This window comes from Orbicella faveolata, unplaced genomic scaffold, assembly GCF_042242905.1.
Source record: "Orbicella faveolata isolate gen_17 unplaced genomic scaffold, um_ofav_v1 contig_46, whole genome shotgun sequence".
Taxonomy (NCBI): Eukaryota; Metazoa; Cnidaria; class Anthozoa; order Scleractinia; family Merulinidae; genus Orbicella; species Orbicella faveolata.
The window spans coordinates 12815873-12836004 of NW_028301576.1; the positions used below are offsets into that span (position 1 = coordinate 12815873).

At 45.4% G+C, this 20132-nt stretch overlaps 2 protein-coding genes, 1 long non-coding RNA gene and 3 pseudogenes across 3 annotated transcripts; 1 reads left to right on the forward strand and 5 right to left on the reverse strand.

Moving 5' to 3' along the window:
* Nucleotides 1–1123: 1123 nt before the first annotated feature.
* LOC149098455 (uncharacterized) lies at nt 1124–2621 on the reverse strand. Its single transcript, XR_016203952.1, has 2 exons — nt 2234–2621; nt 1124–1386 (listed from the first exon to the last, which is right to left on the reverse strand). It is a non-coding gene; the product is annotated as an uncharacterized LOC149098455 (long non-coding RNA).
* Nucleotides 2622–6984: 4363 nt separating this feature from the next.
* LOC149098456 (uncharacterized) lies at nt 6985–8691 on the forward strand (annotated as a pseudogene).
* Nucleotides 8692–11119: 2428 nt separating this feature from the next.
* Nucleotides 11120–12264, reverse strand: LOC149098457 (uncharacterized). The gene has a single exon (XM_089278594.1). The coding sequence runs from the start codon at nt 12262–12264 to the stop codon at nt 11992–11994; it is 273 nt and encodes a 90-aa protein (XP_089134720.1). The 3' UTR covers nt 11120–11991.
* Nucleotides 12265–12624: 360 nt separating this feature from the next.
* LOC149098458 (uncharacterized) lies at nt 12625–13359 on the reverse strand. Its single transcript, XM_089278590.1, has one exon. The coding sequence runs from the start codon at nt 13341–13343 to the stop codon at nt 12861–12863; it is 483 nt and encodes a 160-aa protein (XP_089134716.1). The 5' UTR covers nt 13344–13359; the 3' UTR covers nt 12625–12860.
* Nucleotides 13360–14036: 677 nt separating this feature from the next.
* On the reverse strand, nt 14037–15913 carry LOC149098459 (uncharacterized; annotated as a pseudogene).
* A 1203-nt stretch (nt 15914–17116) lies between these two features.
* On the reverse strand, nt 17117–18779 carry LOC149098460 (uncharacterized; annotated as a pseudogene).
* Nucleotides 18780–20132: the final 1353 nt, after the last annotated feature.

Here is a 20132-nt window from a genome sequence, read left to right on the forward strand (position 1 = left end):
ATACTGACCAATCACCTTCAACGGACCAGACTTATAACATCATCGACTGACAAACACTATTCACTTGACTCTGAAGATGACTTCCGCTCAGGTTGTCGAAACGTCAGTCACAAACAACAGTTCTTTTCAGAACTACACTCACCCGGACGATCACACTATACGAACTACTGATACTCCTGGGTTCAAACCATTTACTGTGATAATCAACACAGTTTGCTTTTGGCCAAGAGAGAAGTTTATTTCCACATCCGAAGACACAAGATAAATCATAGAATCTGCAAACTGAGAAATAAACCTCTCCGCTGCCGACCCTATCGCTGAGAAATACAGAAAACAGGAGAGGATGGGTGCGAGAAAAACTGCACGAGGTAGAAAAACGATGTGACCACTACGAGAGTAATAGAAACTGAAATACAATACGACATACGCTGAAAGTTAAGTAACGCCATTGAATAGGGGGCGTGTTGAGCTGTGACGGTTGCCAATTAATCCCGATAAGCGGAAGCGCCCAAAGGAAAAGCATGAATTGCCGGTAAAATCTGATTGGCTCACATTTATCGTATGACAGGTAAGCAGCCAAGGGGCGGCAGACGACTCGTGAAGTAAATGTCGATGAATGCATCTAGCGTTTTTGTTTGCCCTTAGCCCGTTCGCCTGACAAAAAGCCTGATTGTAGGTTAACTGATTAAATGGAGAGTTACTGTTGTCTGCAAAGGTCTTAAATGGTTCCAGGGTACGCGTTTAACATGTAGATTCAGCAGAAAATTCATTTTGCTTTAAAAATGTCATTCTTGAAGGGACGTCACGACCATACTAGAACCTGGGCTCTTTTTTGATACGATATTAGTATCTTCTTTGGATATAAAGATTTGGATTTGAAGATATTAGTATCTTATTAATATCTTTTTTGGTAAGATATTATCAAGATATTAGAAATTAGGTAACTCTTATTTATGTCATTTTTAGGTGATTTTTATTTAGGAGGGCTCCACTGAAAACCGCCTTTGGTGAGTTGGATTCCCTCACTAAATATTATTATTATTATTATTATTATTATTATTATTATTATTATTATTATGATACTCGGTCAACTCGGATGTACGTGGCTCAAGCTGGAACTTGAAACGCTGAAACACCTTCGGAATGGAGAAAAGGTTTTGGGACTAATATCTATGCTCTATAGATAGAGATCACTACTCCGTTACTATAATCTTGGTTATTTCATTTCTTACCATAAGTTTCCCGTAAAATCGTACCACATTCAATACCGAGGAGGCTTCATCGGGTGTGTTAGGACCGAGCAGAATCAACGGGCGTGATCCATTGTACTTTGTATTATCTTGCAACGCAAAGGTAGAAAAAAAAAATAGCGTTGCTTGGGACCCCCTGTTGAGGAACAGATTTTAATAATACACTCAACTTATTGTGTTGTTTTTGGGTGCCATTGTCTTTCATAAATGTAGTTTTTTTTATTGTTAAAACACGTTTGACATATTTTAAACGCACATAGGGATTACCTTGACATTTAGAGTTTCAAAGATGTTAATCACGTTCCATTCCGTGAAAACTGAACTGCCATACTGGTGAAAATACAGTAGTTTTTTACCCATTTGTCAGTAAATGAGCTTGTCAATTTATCGAATAAACATTTGTTGCAAGTTATAGATGAAGTCTTTGGACGACTTACAAAACCCTTCTACCTTGTTTTCCAAGTTATGTTAGTTTTGAAGGGAAGCCTGTAGGCCACTTGTAACAGTTGGTCACGTGACTTGTTTTGCAAGAACACACTGATCTAGTCAATGGTAATCCATCACTTAGAAATGCTAAACACATTCACAAAAAGCTTATATGACAAATTTTCAATTTCAGGTTTATATCCTTTAAGAGGAACTTTTTACGGACGTTAAAGCTTAGAAGGAGGCTGCAGTGGTTTTCCATACAAATCCTTGTAATTTTGCAAGTTTTCAAGCTGCCATAAAATCTTTGGAATTTTCCATTCTTCCTAATATTTTACCTTTCTTTCTATCTCTCATAGTTGCATGTCGGCAGCTTCCTTTTGTAGTGATTAATAGCGAAGGTTTCTGGAGGGCATAACTTTCTCGCTTCAAAGCCTACGTCTTGTTCCATATAAACACGCAATAAAAGAACTTGGCAAATATCCAACTGAGCCATATTGACCTTAGGGTTGGTCAACAGCTTTTAGATATTAAACGTTTTCTTCTACAAAACGTACCTTTGTGGGATAAGGGCCATCTATGACTATCTCATATTTGTCGAAGAAAGCTTTCAAATCCGAAGAGTTTTTGGCGGCTTCTATTGCGAGGTTTATCCCGACAGATGTCGCTTTGTTTGTAAGCCTTCTCTCCAGTACGGGAATAATAATCTTCGTCTTGTTGGCGTTACATTTTAATAATCCAATCACCACGACGATGACAAGAGCGGAAATAACCGCTGTACTATTCATCGCACCTACGGAAGAGTTAGTGAAGCGACTTCCAGGTTAAAAACTGATGTGGAACTACAATAAAAAAGAAATAAAAAGGAAAGCTGTTGAATTTTTGTAACTGAGAAAATAAGCCAGATAGACTAAGATTAGAATTTTCTTCTTTCGGCGATCGCAAAAATACGTTGTCTCATATACATTTATTGTAGTGACAGTGGCGAGTGTCTGATTTTGCCAAGCACATTCTGATCTTCAAAATTATGTTTACGTTGATTTTAGGAAGGGACTTTTTTTGTTCCCAGACGCCGTGATCCTTTTGGTCCGCGATAAGAATGACGTTTTTTTCGGCGGACCCTACTGAGGAGAACACAGCGGTCATACATCTGCGCATGTGCGAGCAATGGAGCAACTAAAAGGCGGCCAAAATATTTTCATGACATTGTTCTTTTCGTGGGTCATCGGCATCTTATAAATTACATTTTCCTCGTTATTGATATATTTGTTTATGTTTTAGTCTGTACAACGAGAGCTTACAGAAATAAGATTTAAAAATTGTTGTAACTTCTGCTTGTTGCAGGTCTTTCTTTTCCGCGGTGTGTATTTTCCGTGCTCCTTGAAATTTTTTGTCCGCCTCGACTTTGCATTCAGTGCACCAGTTTTTCCCAGGTTTGTAGTGCAGAAAAGATTTTCCCACCTGGTCAAAGAAGAGGTACAGGCGGTTTGGGATCGGTATTTTGGCCAGCTATGCCCCCATGACGATGGACATGAACACAGTTTGTCGTTTCGATTCATCTCGTTGGTGTGCTTGAGACAAATCCAGGATCCGGATGGAATCCCCACAGTCCTTGCCAAAATTTTTCCAGCTCGTCTGAGCGAAGCCGAATCATTGCAATTGTGTTTTTCTTCTCCCATTTTTCCTTCTTTTACACACCGTTTTTCGTCCGTTTCCGGCGTCACGCACCGTACGGATAAATAAAAACAAATAAAAATATACTACGCTGTCGGCTCGCAGCATGACACGGGTTTTCAAGACTTATAAACCTTTTTTGGTAAAGCTAAAAACAAAATGGTAAATCAACAGAACACCGGTAACTTAATAAACTTTGTGTCTGAAAAGTCTTAAGTTTTCCTTTTACCTACTTTCTTTTCCTTTTACAGATTTCTATGAACTTTCAATTTTTTTTCGTAAATTTTGCGTGACACCGGTTGTTTCCCATGTTTTGCGCGGGAAATCTGCGCGCGGCTACCAAAAAATGTACCCATCTGCGCATGCCCGACGTTTGACTGCTGTGTTACTGAGGGGACTATTGAGGGTCTTACAGAAACCGCCATATTTTGTTCATTCGAAACAACGGACCGCTTTCTTTTTCTCCTAAAAACCGAATCCACCCCACTGGTAGGACGATTATTATCATAACCTATCTGTTAACAGCACGGAATAACTTCTTTACGACATGTTCGCTCAATATAATCGTAATTCTCCTCACAGACAAGAAGATCACAAATTGCCTCTAAAGAAAGAAAATTAGCGAACAAAAAGTTTGACGTCTACTGGGCTGCTCACAAACACAGAGAGCTCCGGTTGTTTGAATGACCCCCTCAAAAAAACGCAATAAATAACGAAAACCGCAAACTAAATTTATGATTTCCTGCAACCGCACGATAATTTCTTAATCGCTAACCGCCAGATAAATGTGAATGTACCCGCCAGATTATAATAGACCCTCCCTATTTTCAAGTTTGTTGGAGAAGTTATTCCAGTCCACTTGCTTTTTGTATGGCTTACAGCATCTGAGGTTTTTGTTCATTTACCCGGATACAATGATAACCTCTCTCCCGGGGGCCTCTGTCTTGAGGTGTATGGCGAAAAGAGTAAGCAGTGAAGCGACAGAAAAATATTTGCAGATGCTAGATTTATGAGAAGAGCGCTCCCTACTCAGTGCGAGGAACTCCCATGGAAAAAAGTGCTTGTTCAGTGAGAAAGAAAAACAAATTCTATTCCGACCCAAGCACCTTCGTGGTCATCACAAGCAAGTATGGCAACAGTTAAGCTGTAGATAGCCAGGAAGGAACTCCTGAAAAATGCCACATGTTAGGGAAACTGCAGCGTAATGAGAAGGAGAAAAAGATGCGTGGGCTCAGGTTGACTGAAAGGAACCAGTATTACAGGGTATCAAAGAGAGAGCAATTTTTAGTCAATATCTAGTTTTTACTCATATATTTTTGTACTGGTCTCTAAAATTAAAAGGGATGGTTTGAGGAGGGGGCGGGGGGGGGGGGGGGGGGGGGAGAGAAAGAGATGTAAAGTACTCGCTATCAAAGTTTAGTAGTAAGCAATCCCCATCGTGATGTTCAGGTCACGAGTTGGACGTGGTCAAAGTGCTGTTGTTAGTTGTGTTGTAGAATTCTACTAGTATAGAGATGCAAATGCGGCAATCTGATTGGTCCAGCTTCTCGTGCAATACCAGCCATTTTTACATGGCTAACTCCGTGAGCGGGTAAGATGAACTAAATCCTTCGCTGTGATTGGCTACCCGAACAGGCAAGATGGCGCTATCCCGCCCTCTCGAGACTACATGCTGTATCCCACAGAATAAATTCCCCGAAAGCCATATAATAAATCCTTTATTAACCATGCTTGTTCGGTCAGACTGGCTGAATATTTACACCTGGTCAATAACCCATATTTAGTAGCCAGTCAAGTGTGTTCTATTGGAAATCCGTGAATCTGGTTCTCTCATCCTTCTCTATCTAAAGAATAGATTCCATGTTGCCCTGTGTCTGTTGAATAATGGATCACAAAATATGGAAAAAACCAAAAAGTGGCACACGAGGCGATAGCCGAGTGTGTCACTGACGTTCTTACCACATTTTGACGTCTTCTGTGATATATTAGGTGTCTCAAAACAGTGATATTTCCATGAGTCGCCAGGGCTCTAGCGCGCACTTCAGCGCGAGTCATCATGCGATCACTCGAGGGTTCGCCAAGCTTAATTAACCTGTTTGCGTTATCAGTTATTTTTAATTTCGAAAACATCCATCGTTCAGGCAATTTGAAAGGAAAACATCACTTCCGTGATCCGTTTAAACCGCTGAACCGGAACGTAAACGAAAATTGTGGTGTTGATGTTGCGATCGATCGCGGCTGCCAACAATCTAAAAAAACAGCAGGAAAAAAACTACTCTTCAGGTTTTCTTCGTTCTTTGTACTTGGCTAGTCTCACCTCCGGGTATTCATGGTACTGTTCTTTTACCGCTTATGCTGCTAACGAAAACAGCGAAAAAGAAAACACTATTCGCGGACAAATCGCGTTTATTCGCATGAAATTGCGGGCTTCACTGATCAGCGGACTGCCTTCACATGCGCAAGGGGCGATCTTGTCAAGTCGAGATTTTAATTTGCGCTTAGACCGCGCGCTAAAATACCTTATCCACGAAGTTAACATCTCGGAAACTGGTACGGTGACCCAACTTTTTTAAAGCATAAAAATATTCAACAGCAAAAGCGGAATGCATGTCAACGCCAGCGATATTTATTTGGTTATTTATTTATTTGTCCACGAGAGCAAAGCGTTAGTCAGGTGGTTTCTACTTGGCGTGTAGACTAGGTTCCACTGGCAAAAAGTTGAGTATTTTTGTGCGGCGTAGTGTAATTACTCTTAGCGGGTGTTGTTTTTTTGGCGAATTTTGACTTGTTTTTGAGATTCGGAGGGAGTCTTAGCCCTTAGGTCTTAGTGTTTTTCAGACACTCGCTGCCGTATTTATTGATGACCCGCCATTTATTATTAAGGTGGGTAAACATTCGCTTTCTGTATATGCGCGAAATTCTTGGATGAATAAGGAACAATCAGTCAATCATACAACAGTTTTACGAAGTTCCAGTTCTCGGACAGAACTCTCTGCAATTACATATTTAAATTATGTCACATTGAAATTCCTTCGATCAGATGAAAATCCCGACTGCGTAAGAGCTGAGGCTAACTGAATTATTTGTCTCCACTGGAACTAATCAAACATCCCAGGACAAATGTAGCACATGAAATAAAGCTGTTCCCACAGTAAACAACCCCAAGCCAACGCGATTCAAAAGTTCTGTTCGTGAACATTAATTGTCCCAGTTATGTAACAGGTCATCTGGCATCCCGACGAAACAGCCACGTTATTGTTGATTGCACGGTCCAGAATCACAACCAAAAACATAACCTTCTCGTGTGCACTACACACATGTATAATGAGGGTTCTGGCACAGCACTCACGCAACACAGTGCAAGCGTAACGCTACTCCGAATCTTCAGATTCGGAGTAGCGTTACGCTTGCACCGTGTTGCGTTCGCTTGTGTCCAGAACCCTCATTATACATGTGTGTGTGTGTTTGTTTTCCTCCTTGATGAGTGCTGTGCCAGAACCCTGCCTTCGGGTCCAGCGAAGCTGCAACGTCTGTAATCAATATGCGCGGATGTGCCACCCTTCACTTGTATAAAAAAAAATGTGCCAGAATTTTTTTCCTATTGGAGATTTATATGCACAGTGTATACGCCAACATGGCTGCCGCAAGGTATTCGTCCGATGTTCTGCGAATGTTCTACGGTCCAATACCGAGGGAAGAAAGAACAAATCTTCCCGAACCGTTAGAACCAGATTTTACCGCTTTATATGACGGGTTCCAAATATCCCAAAACAATTTCCAAAAAATGGCTCCGTGTGTGGAGAATGGATATATCCGAAAGTAATCCAAACAAGAAAGATCTTTTAGCGTTCGCAAGAGAAAACAAAGAAAAGATCACCGATTTGGTTGAACAAGAAGCCCAAAAGTTAAACAGCGTTAAAGTTAGTTTCGGGTTACAAGTAAAGTTTTCAATAGAAAAGAAATGAAGAAACGCAATACATGGAGCACTACTTTAAAGAAGACAAACCGCACGTTTTTGAAAGGAACGATGAGGAACAGATAAAACAAAAATTCGATGAATTCATTGAAATCGCAAAAGGAGAAATAGAGCACTGGTCTGAGAAAGGATCAGGATGGGTAGTTGAAAAGATACAGATCGCGTACGTGAATGTTGCACGCTATCAGCCACTTCGCGGAGGGACATATTTGCCTCTTCCAGCCAAACTGGCAAAAAAGAAGGCAATAATCAACGTGAAAAACAAGGACAACGAATGCCTGAAGTGGGCAATCAGAGCTGCTTTATTCCCTCCCAAAGATGGAAAGAACCTGCAAAGACCAAGCAAATATCCGGTTAACGACGGTATCAACTACGTAGGCATAGATTTCCCAACACCGGTAAAACAGATAGAAAAGCTCGAGGCACAAAACCCAAAACTCGCAATAAACGTATTTGGCTGGGAAAACGATTGTATTATTGTCCACCAGATAAGCAAAAAAGAACCGAATGTGCCGCGGATAAACCTGATGTTAATCGAGTCAGGGGAAATTCAGCACTATTGTTACATAAAAAGAGAAAGCGCTTTGCTTTTTGATCAGAGCAAGAACAGAAACGCAAAGCACTATTGCATGCTGTGCTTAACCGGTTTCTCAGAAGCAGACTTGCTCGTGAAACACAAAAAATATTGCAACGGTGTGAACGGCAGGCCGACAAGGATTGAGATGCCGGAAGAGGGGGGAAACATCCTTTCCTTCCAAAACTACAAAAACCAGATGAAGATGTACCACGCTATTTACCCGGACTTTGAGGCAATTGTCAGAAAAATTCAGGGCTGCGAGCGTGAGGGAATGCAAACAAGCTACACAGAGAAGACCGAAAGGCACGAGGCATGCGGTTACTCTTACCTTGTTGTGAGAAGCGATGGTAAAGTGGTAGGTTCGAACACTTACAGGGGCGAAAACGCGGTGGGGAAGTTTTTAAGTGACGTTCTGCGAGAAGAGGAGAAAATAAGAGAGAGTTTGGCCACCCCGGAACCGATTGTTATGACGTGGAAGGACTGGGAAAATTTCAAAAAAGCAACTGATTGCCACATATGCAACAAAACTCTGATAAAAGACCAATTTATGGATTCTTTGCCTGTCTGGAACGTTGAAGAAGCGGGTGAAGAAGGTGAAGGTGAAAAATGGAGTTATTGGGGGCAAGGCCACAAAAAATGTTTTTACGAAGCACAGAAAAAGGAGAAATGGGGCGTTCAAAGGTTAAAAAGACTGGAAGACGAAAAAGACCAGTTGGAAGAAAAATCACAGGAAAACTGTAAGTACTGTGAAAAACCTTTACTTCAGAAAAACTTCAGAGACGCGGTAAAGGACCATTGCCACATAACGGGCGGGTACCGCGGAGCCGCGCACAGCGAATGCAATAAGAAGTTGCGAATAAATCCGAAGACAGACCAAATACCAGTTGTATTTCACAACCTGAGGGGCTACGACGCGCACCCCTTGATGCAAGCGATGTCGCAGCTGCAGAAAGAGGTAAAATGCGTCGCCAACAACATGGAGAAATACATCACATTTTCGGTCGGAGCCTGCGTCTCATCGACAGCTTGAACTTTTTGCAAGGAAGCCTTGATTCACTTGTAAGGGCGACACCGAAGGAGTCATTGAAAATAACATCAACGATTTCGAAAGGCAGCGACCTGCTTTACAAAAAAGGGATCTACCCTTACGAGTACATGGACTCATGGGAGAGATTCGCAGAGACAAGGCTTCCGGAAAAAGAGAAGTTTTATAGCAAACTGACCGGCGAGCACATAACAGACGAAGATTACGCGCACGCGCAGGCCGTCTGGGAGGCTTTTGGATGCAAAACGCAGGGCGATTATCACAATCTTTACGTGAAAACGGACGTCGCGCTGCTGGCGGATGTTTTTGAGAACTTCCGAAACCTATGCCAAGAGCAGTACGGGTTGGATCTGGCGCATTATTACACGTCGCCAAGCCTCTCCTGGGACGCTCTCCTGAAAAAGACGGGGGTCGAGCTTGAGCTCTTCACGGACTACGAAATGCATCTCTTCGTGGAAAGGGGGATGCGGGGCGGAATCTCCATGGTGAGCGAGAGATACGCCAAGGCAAACAACCCGCTAGTACCGGGATACGACCCCAGCAAGCCAAAAAAATACATCATGTATCTCGACGAAAACAACCTTTACGGATGGGCAATGTGCAACGCCTTTCCGATAAGAGGTTTTGAGTGGAAAAGAGTCATGCCCACAGAGGAGGAGATTCTCAGTATGAAAGAAAACGCAAAGATGGGGTGCATTCTCGAGGTCGATCTCGAATACCCGCCAGAACTTCACGAGGAGCACAAGAGCTATCCCCTGGCGCCGGAGAAAAAGGCCGTAAAAAAGGAGTGGATGTCGGACTACCAAAAGAGGTTGATGAAAGACCTAGATCTGAAACCCCCGGACAGCAAGAAGCTGCTGCTAACGCTTCATGACAAGAAGAACTACGTTGTGCATTACAGAAACTTGCAGTTTTATCTGAAGCAGGGCATGAAACTGAAGCGTGTGCACAGGGTGCTGGAGTTCGAACAAAAATGCTGGATGGAGCCGTACATCCGGATGAACACAGAATTCAGGAAAAAGGCAAAGAGCGACTTTGAAAAGAACTTTTACCAGCTCATGAACAACTCTGTTTTCGACAAAACCATGGAAAACCTGCGTAACCGCGTTGACATAAAAATAGTGCGCAGCAATGAGACGGACAAAATAAGGAAATTGATCGCCAGCCTTTTGTACACAAGGCATGTTTTATTTTCAAACGACATTGTAGGGATCGACATGCGAAAAAGCAAGCTGCTTCTCAACAAACCGGTCTACACGGGGATGACGATCCTCGACAACAGCAAGATCCTGATGTACGACTTCTTTTACGAGCTTAAAAAGCAGTACGGCTCGAAGTGCGAGCTCTTGTACACAGACACCGACAGCCTTCTGATTCTGATTGAAACGGATGACGTCTACAAAGACATGAAAAACAACATGGACCTTTACGACACGAGTGACTACCCGAAGGAGCATCCACTCCACTCAAACACCAACAAAAAGGTCTTGGGCAAGATGAAAGACGAATGTGCAGGAACCCCCATCGCAGAGTATGTTGGTCTGAGACCGAAAATGTACTCCATCTTGAAGGCGGACGAAAAAAATATCAAAAAAGCGAAGGGCGTGAAAAAGAGCGTTGTCAAGAAACAAATAAGGCATGAACAGTACAAGGAAACGCTTTTCGGTGCGAAGCAGCAATGGCATGGAATGAACATTCTTCGAAGCGAGGGACATGAGATCTACGGCATGCATCTAAACAAAATTTCGCTTTCACCGTTCGATTCAAAGCGATGGATAGGTGACGATGGTATCCATACAAAAGCTTACGGCTACAACAGCTTCGATATATTACCTACATTAACGGATAATGAACTTAGAGATTTGGAAGCCGAAGTTTCAAAGTTGCTCTGGGGGTAACTGTGTGTTTGGAGGGACAACGAGCAGCTCTTCACGCACGAAGCCGCGCTTGGGACCGTCGTGCAGATAGTAGAGAACGGGCTGATCCGTTTTGGCGAAAGATCTTTCAATGCCGAAAACTTTCAAAGATCAGATTGGATCCGTGGCTCTTTTCACGCCCCCTTCAAGCTCGCCGGGCTGGTAGAGATAACAAACTTGGACAAGAGAGGGGAGTATTTTTTCGTTTTTTCCAACAGGCCTTGAGTAAGGTGTCGACGGCCTTGCATAAACAGATTTTTCTTTGATGGCGACGGCGGGTTTCTTGCCGATAAGGCTTGTGACCTCGTTGTTCAGAGCCGAAACAACTTCTGGAAGTCTTTTCACCCAGGTCGTGGACCGCTTGCCCTCAGGGAGTAGCATTCCACGGCGTACTGGTGCCCGAACAATCGCTCAGCCAGGGTGCGGTTGAAACGTTCAACGATTGCCTGGTCGCGGTGAATGTCAACGCGCCCGCGCCGGATATATGTTTTGTGCTTGTCCATCTCTTTTGTGACAGCGCCCATGAATTCGCGCCGGTGGTCAATCTGCAGCATTTCAGGCCATTCGAGAGGCCCGCGCTTGTAAATCTTTTGAAAAGCCTGGGCGACCTCATCAGAATTTTTCGAAGTCAGTGGTTCGGCCTCTTTGTAGCGGCTGGCCACGTCGACAACGGTCAGCGCATATTTGAAAACTTTGCGGCCACGAGGGAGCTTGTCGTGCGGAAGAAAAAGAAGGTCCGCCTGGTGGACCTTGTTGGGTGTGGGAACGTTGAATTTCCGTCGAGGAATTCGCTTCGGCGCGGGGAGATATATCTGCCAGAGCGCTTGCCTGATCAGCCACTTTTTTGCGGTTTCTTCAGGTACCTTGGCGGCTTCGGCTAATTTTTTGATCGCGGCTATTCCTTTCCAATAGCCCCCGGGGCCGTAGTATATCTTCGCGAGTTTGGCGTCCATATAAGTAAGGCGTAAAAAAGTTTAAAGGAACCGGAAGGCTGCGTAGCCCAGAGCGAGAGCGCCGGCGCCCACGAACATGAGTTCACCCTTTTTCTGCTGCTCGCTTGGCTGATAGAAATCTGAGAACTGGGCTTCTTTGGGGGGTGTCATCTGTTCGTGAGGATGCGCCTGGTTTTAGAGTTTGAAGGCATAGTCGGTGTTGGTGAAGTTCTGCTTGGCCTGCTCCTTTACTTGCGCGTTGGTCGCAATCCAGTCGAGAAGATGGGTGCGGTCGCGCGTGTATTTGGCGTAAGCCGCTTGATAATCTTCGAGAGCTTTGTCGTGGCGCTTTTTTTCTTCAAGTGCAGCTTTGTCGCCCCCGCCAAGCACCCTCGCCAGATAATTGCCACCGATAAAAGCCGTGGCGTTCAACACAGCCCCGCCGACCATGATCGCGATGCTCGCCATGGTGTTATATAGCAGCGTCTTTTTTTCAAATCATTAATTTCAGACGCTGTCGGGGAGGATTTTTTGGTCCTCGAGGTACTTTTTGAGCGCAATGCTGACCGCCATGACGCCGGTGAACTTCACGTAATTCATAAAGCTGCTGCTGGGATCGGAAGTGAAATTCTCTTTCACAACCTTTTTTGCTGCCCAGCCGATGCCCGCGGCTAATCCCGTGAGAGTTGCGGCCTCGATGACGGTCTTGACAAGCTTGTTGTCTGACATGATAGCGTTTGATATAAGTGAAGAACAAAAGTTTAAAACAAAATTAATCTGTCTTTTCGGCGGCTTCTTCTTCTTCTTCTTCTTCTTCTGCTTCTACTATTCTTCTTATTATTTCTCTTGTTCTTCTTTTTACTTCTTCCGTTTTTCTTCGTCTTATTTCTTCTCCGTCCTTATTGTCAAAAGCTGCATCCAAAAATTTGAATGTTTCACGAAGAACATTTTTGCTTAAGCCCAACAACGCATACGTGACACCAAAGGTGGTGGCGAAAGTGAGGATTTTCTGTTCAACGTTAAGCCCTGGCATCGTGGATATGCATAACACGCAAAAGTTCAAATCATTTTTTTAATCCTCTTGGCTGTGTCGCGCGAGCAGTTTCTGGCTCAACACGCGCGGGCTCAGGCGCGGGCTCCGGCGTTTTAATTTTGTCGAATGCGGCATTGGCCATAGCCTTGAGCTCTTCCCGTTTGTAATAAATCCCGAGCAGTGAAACGCCTATGCCGCCAATAACAATCCATTGGTTGGTGCTGAGGCCGCTGCTCTTTGGGCTTTCGCCTTCTGTAGTCGGGGAGGGCTCAGGGGGCTCTGTGGCGGCTTTCGCCTTATTTTCCCCGAGAGCCCTATAAGCCTCGGCATCTTTCTTCTGTTGTTCCCGCGCCTGCCGCGTTCTTTCAGATGTCGCTTTGCCAGCAGCCACACGCTTTGGATTTTTTACGCGCTGCTTGGTTGGAGTTGGAGTTGTCGCTTGCTGTGTGATATCGGCGGCAGGCGCTGCCTGGGTCTCGACCTGAGGCGCGCTCCCGGATTGTTCGGTTGACATTCTGAAGCGAACCGTATTCTAAGCAAATGAAAAAAGTTTAATTGTTAACAATTTGTCAGCAAGCCCTAAGCAGTTGTTAATGAATGCTGACCAGTTATTTTGCAGTTGCTGAGCCGGGTACTTCATCAACACCCTCAAGCGGATAGCCGTGTTCATCACGAGAAGGGTGGACCTGCTCCGGCAACTGTGGACTGAAATCAACATGTTTAGTAGTGATGAACACCGCGTTGGCCGCAGCAAGAAACCGGCCGCACTTCAAAGCAAGGTTGCCGGCCAGATTGGAGAGCTCTTTGTTCAAGATGTAGTCGTTTCTGAGCTCTTTCTGGTAAGCGTCGATGTCTTTGATTTTGACGGACATTCCGACCACTTTGGTTGCAAGAAAAATGAAGCTGTCGATCAGGCTTTCTGTTGTCTTGAAGCCCACGTACGTCTCGTAGCGTTTGGTGTATTTCTCGACCTCTTTGTCGCTCAGGCGCTTCACCTGCTCGTGGGTTAGCTGCACTCCGATGGCCTCTTTGGCTTTGCCTGTAGACACCAGCACGGCCAGCTGCTCACGAAGAGCAGGAATGTCAGGTCCGGAGGAGGTTGGAACAATGCCACCTGCTGGCCCACTCGGCTCGGGCTCGGTTTGAAGAAGGTTCATAACTTCTGCAAACGCGGCCTCTTCACCCATTGTTCAAGGCTATATACAACTTTCATTTTTTTATTCAAATAACTTTACCCCGTAGGGGTGGCGAAGCGAGAACACAAGATAAGAGAACTTTCGCTCTTTCAGCTTTGAAACCAGACCTTTGTACTCATCCGGGGAGAGCTCGCCGGCGTAATCCTCGAAGATGGCTTTCGTGTTCCTGGCCGAGGGGGTGTAAAAGAGGACGATCGCCGCCACGTTCTCCCGGAAGGAAGCTGTTATGCCGGTCATCTTCTGGATCAGTGCCCAAACGCTGATGCCCATATGTCGAGCGGAAAAGGCGAGATTCACCAGCTCGCCTATACGCCCTTTAACATCTTTGGAGGCCGCGCAGTCGTCGAGGATTATGAGCGTGTTGGTGCCCTCGGAAAGCCATCTCACGAGCTTCAACCACTTTTCCACGTCGTGCTGCTCGCAGACTATCACATCCATTCTTGGATCGTTTTCGCCAAGCCGGTGGTAGGTCTTGTTGTGCGTGAACGTCGGGCAGATGAGCACGATGTAGTCGAACTTGAAGCGGAAAGGGCCGTAGAGCTGGTCCACCACGAACCTCAATTTTCCTGAATTCGTCGGCCCCACGATGAGAGCGTTGAAGGGTATCTTTCTCGGGTCCATGTTCATATTCAATCCTGTACAGATTCCAGCTGTCTGTCCATAAGGTTGAACTGGTAGTCGGAGATGACGAACACATGGCAATTCACGTCGCCTGAGCCTTCGGTTTTCCGCTCGATTTCCAGCTGGACCCCGTCCGTACTGTTCACAATCCGCGTGCCGCTGCCGTGCATTTCTTGGTTAACCATGGAGCGCAGATCAATCACAAGCCCGAACTTATCACCGGTGTAAAACTTTGTCACATCCATGTGCTCCGTTTTATTTTTTTCTTTCACAAACAAGTTGCGGGCTTCTTCCCACATGTCCTTGCCTTCGATGCCGTTGTTGTAAAACATGTTGGGCGAGCCGTTGACCGTGACGCTGACTTTCTTCAGATTAGGGAAGACGAATTTTTCTGAATCTCTGGCGCCAGCAGTATACGGCTCAACAAACAAGAGGAGGAGGGCTTTTAGCGACCTTCTTTGGGCGTTGACTTTGATGGTGATCCTCGGGTCAATGTCTTTTTTGAAGGCCACCTGTTTGTCATGCATCACGTGGTCGTAAAGGAACTCTTTGCCGTGGAGTAAATGCTCCGCGCCTCGTCTGCCAGAGTCTTGCTGCGGATCATTTTGTACTCGAGCTGGATGTTGGTCAGCTTGTATTTCAGCTGGGTTGTGTCGGAGCCTTTGACCACGTGTTTTTCTTCGGCAAGTTTTACTTCGAACATGAGGTCGTTGTAAAGGGCCTGGTGGTAGAAAACGCCGTGGTCGGTTAAGATCTGATGGTCCAGCCTGATCCGGTACTTTTTTCCGTACACCTCGTTCAGCTTGTTTTCAGCGTCGACGCCCGATTTTTTCTTGTCTCCCGCGTCTGAGCGGATCTTGCATAGATCCTCGCTCTGAATCCCTTCGAGAATCCTGTTGTCGCGCTCTTCCTGCGAAAGGAAAAGGTCTTCGAAAGTTTTGTAGATGTCGTACCCAACCGTGTCTTGCAGGGTTGTTGCCGCAAACTTCACGACCAGCCTGTCAACGAGCGCCCGCGTGACGTTCTGGACGAGGAAGTTGTCGGCGTGCCCTCCAGAAAGGTCGATGTCGAAGACAAGCGCTAGCGAGCCTGGCACCAGAACCTCGTTCTCGTTCAGGTTGGGCACGTAAACGTACAGCGTATTGCCGGGGTTGGCTTCAGAGGGGGTAAAGGTGATTCGTTTGACCGCGCGCTCGGCCTTCATGGCGTGTACGATCTTTTCGCTGTAACTTGGGCGAAGGTTCTCTGGCACCTCTGACATTGTGTATAAAACACCGGCGATTATTTCTAATTTGAAAAAAAATAGGCTTGCAATATATCGCTATGTCGGCGGAAGGTGCAGGAACAAGCTTTGAAAACCCTGCTTATGACCCATACGGTTTGGGTGACGATGACGATGATGAAGGCGGAGATGCTAACGAAACGGCTCCTTTCTTCCCAAAAAATTCATCCACGCCACATGGTAAGGAAGAAATTCCAGTGAAGACAATGCAGACTGAAAAAAGCTGGCTGCCTACAACTTCTTATGCTGAAACCTATTTCACCGGGGCTCAGACCCTGAGTGAACAAGCGTGGGTTGCCACAAAAGATATTTACCCGGACATGAGCTCAAGCGAGCTTGAGGCTCACACAGCTCGAAGGGGAAGCTCCAAGTCAAAATGTTTGGAGCTGGCAAAAAGACGTATGACCTGTTTACGAAAAACAGGAGAACGGGAAGAGATCAGATCAATCCAATCCTTTCAAAAGAAATAAAAGACGCTCTCGGGCCTTCCAAATACGAGAAGGTTCGAGAAATTACATACGAAAAGCGGAAAGAGCTCAAAGAGAAGCAATACGAGGCTTCGCAGAAAGAAAAAAATAAAAAGGAAATGGATGAAATAAGAGAGGCCATGAGAAAGAAACAACAACAGATTGAAGCTCTTGAAAATGAAGAGGGTTCCCAAGATGAAATTGACAAACTGAAAAGAGAATTGGGAAGTATTGAAACACAACATCAAAAGGCAAGAAGAGCATATGAAGGAAGTGTTCAAGCGGCAGAAGACAGACCAATGTTGGAGGAAGACATTCGGGTGCTGGAAGATTCACAAGCAGTAGATGTTGCAGAAAAAGAAAAAGAAGAAGCGAGCGAAGCTCTCAAATCGATAAAGAAACGAAAAGAAGCCCTCGTGCATAGAAGGAAGTTTGAATTGGGAAAGTTGTTGGATAATGAAGAAACAGATTTTACCCTCGAACGGAAACAAGAAGCCGAAAAAAAGATTTCAGCTATTGATCAAGAAACAAAAAGACTGAACGAAGAAGAAAAAGAGTTCCAAAAAATACTTGGTGCGAGAAATGAATACGTGGAAAGAGAAATGAAACTTCTACAAATTGATAAAGAAGAACTGGAAAAGGCGCAGGGAAAAGACCTTGAGATTATGAACGATAAAGACGCGGCGCCTTACGAAAAAGATGCGGCAGAAGAAAGAGTGGACTGGCGTGACAAAGAGATCCGTCGAGTTAATGCCCGGCTTGAAGAAATCGGGAGAGAGGCCACTGAAGAGAAATCTCTTTGGGAAAGAGTTAAAGACATCTTCAAAAAATATGGGGTGAGGCTAACGACAATATTTATTGCTGCCGGGACCACAATCGGAGCTGTCATCGGGGTCCTCACCAGAGGTTTGAAAGCCACCGGTAAGGCTTTGGGGAATGGGCTAAAAGAGCTCGGCAAAAAATTCGCTTCCATACTGCGTGGGCTCCTCGGGGCAATCGTAAGCTTTCTTTTCAAAGCCGCCGGCCAAGTCGTCGGGTTTCTAGCCGAGCACACCTGGCTGCTTATTCTTGCCGTGGTGGCCTTTTTGTTAGAACAAATTCTTAAGAAGCAGCGTTAACTTTACCGCCAAGCCATGAACAGCAACGCCGATAATCCAACTACACCGACAATGACAGCTGTTTTGTTTATTTCATGTTGTGATGTTTTATCTGGAGCCTCGGGCTCTATTTTTTGCGCCTGTGCTTGTTGAGTTTCGGACGAAGCTGGTTTTCTTGATTCGGCTGTTGCGGCTTTGTGTATCGGGTTGGACGGGTGGCTGTTGGGAGGGTTAATCTTTGACGGGCCGCTTGCCATGAGTTTGAGCCCAGCTTTTTTTGTGTCCGGGTTTACCTCGTTGTTCACCCCCAGTTTCATCCCGGAGACCGCCTGTTTCAGCTTGTTGTTGTAACCGGCCCTGCTTGCGGTGCTGATTATCATTCGCGCGGGCATGAGCCAGGCCATGGGGGCTACAGCGAGATTGAGCCTCACCTTCGCTTGATCCACCGCGAGCTGGTACCTTTGCACGCTCGCGGCCAGGTCGGGCTGTCGGATCGCGTCTTCCATCAGCACCAGGAACTCGCTCTGGGCTTCTTTCGCCCGGCCGCCAGAGCCGAGAATGCTGCTGCGGACGTTGACTTGCGCGCCCAGGGTTCAGTAAACGAAAGCCTCGATTGACTGGTTGATTCTCGACAAGCCAGCCTGGGTCAAGCCGTTTGCGGTATTGAGTGCGAACCAGTCGGCCTGTGCGTCTCCAAAGGCATCCGTCCGTATGAAATCAATAAGGTTATCCTTAATTTCTTTCCCACCTTCGTCGCTAAACTTGTTCCACCCGGGGTACTTGTAATCCGTTTTTGTGGGGCTTTTCCCATGAGGTAAAACGTACAATACCCCGAGACCGTGGTTGTCCCTGTCAGTGAAGGGGAAATCGCTCGAGGAGTCTAAACCGAACTCGGCGCATATCCTTTCGTACGAAGCGGCGTCGTAATGGTTGTTCATTTGGCTGAACGACGGGTCTCCGGGCAAAGCACTTATGCTCTGAACACCTCCAAGCTGGTACAAAATCCGTCTGACCGTGAAATACACGTGGAATTTGTAGAAAGCTCTTATCTGCGGGGGGGAGATTCATCCCGCTGTCTAAGATTTCGCGAGAAACGCCGCACCCCTGCGTCGCGCAGAAAACCGCGAAGTTGAGCTGCTGCGGCCAATATTTCATGTCAGGCCTTCCTAGCCAGTGTTTTGCTTCGGTTCCAGAAGTGTGCTTGAGTTCGGTTTTTTGGAATATTTCGCGGAATTTTGTCGGGATATACTGGTCAGACGTGACGTAGATTTGGATTGGGGCGTTGAATATTTTTTTTCAAGCTTGGCGCTTTGCCGTCGAAAGGTACCGCAGGGATGGGCAAGGAAACTTTTGAGCCAAGCGGCGACAATTGGTACGGAAAACCCCCGCTGTCGCCCAAACCGAGCGCTTCTTTCATTTAGGCGCTCCAATATTTTCTGTCTGATCCGAAGACGCTTTGAAACGAGCCTTCGCTTTCTTTGAAAAACACCTCGGCGGTTGCATGGTTTTTCTCGTCGATACTTTCTTGCGAAATGAACCGGCTTTGTCAGCTTTGGGGAAGTGGTTTAAAACGTTTTTCCAGGCCTTTTCCTTGTCGACTGCCGCTTCCATCACAAGCGCGGGATTTTTCCATACATTCGGCATTGTATTTGAACACAATTTTATTTGTTGAATATAAAAATGGTTGTTCTCACTATTATTACGCAACAGAAAGGAGAGACTATCTATTTTGAAAAGCCGATACCGAGAGTCGATTTCACGAAACTCATTTCTTGCAGTTTGTACAACGGCTGGGACACTTTGAAAAGAGAAGGTTCTGCCACCTTGGGAGATAAAAACAAAGATATAGCTTTGTCAGTTGGAAAATTACTCCCAGGGCATTACAGTTTAGAAAGAATTGCAAGAGAAATAGACAATCTGTTCGCCAAATATAACTATAAGTTGGAAACAGAAATAAACCAACCTCTTGGCCAGCTTGTAATCAGAAATTCTGGGTTAAGACCGATAGAACTTGATCGCGATTTAGCCGGTTTGCTTGGTATTGGGCGAAATCTGAAGTTTATAACATTCGTAAAAAGGCTTACAGCTCCAACGTCATATTTTATTCATTGAATTTAATCGACAAAGAAAAGAATCTGTTCAATGGCAAAAGGTCAGATGTCTTAGCCATGTTTGATGTGAAAGGGAAGCCTTATGAAAAGGTGAGCTACCAGGGTTCTCCGCAACAGGTTTTGCGAGACTGCTCTACAGACGAGTTCATAAATAGCATCACTATTTGCGTCAAAGATGAAAATGGCGAACTCTTTGATTTCAAAGGCTTCCCTCTTCTTTTTGAATTAGAGTTAAATTAAATTTCTATATATACGCAATGTCTTCGGCGAATCTGTTACATCCGAGCGCGCCTCCTGCCGACCCTCTATATCCGGTGCTGGCGGAGCCTTCTCGAAATTTCCGCTTGCAGAAGATAAACGAGATTTCCAACGCTTTGGCACATGAGGTCAACCACTATCGCCTCGTTGCAAAAAAAATACAAACGCGCGAGAAAATTCGCTAATTGGAGTGCTGCCGGCTCCAGCGTTCTCTCCGCAGCGTTTTCCAGCGCGAGTTTTGGCTCCGCCCTGTCTGTGGTTGGCCTGCCCG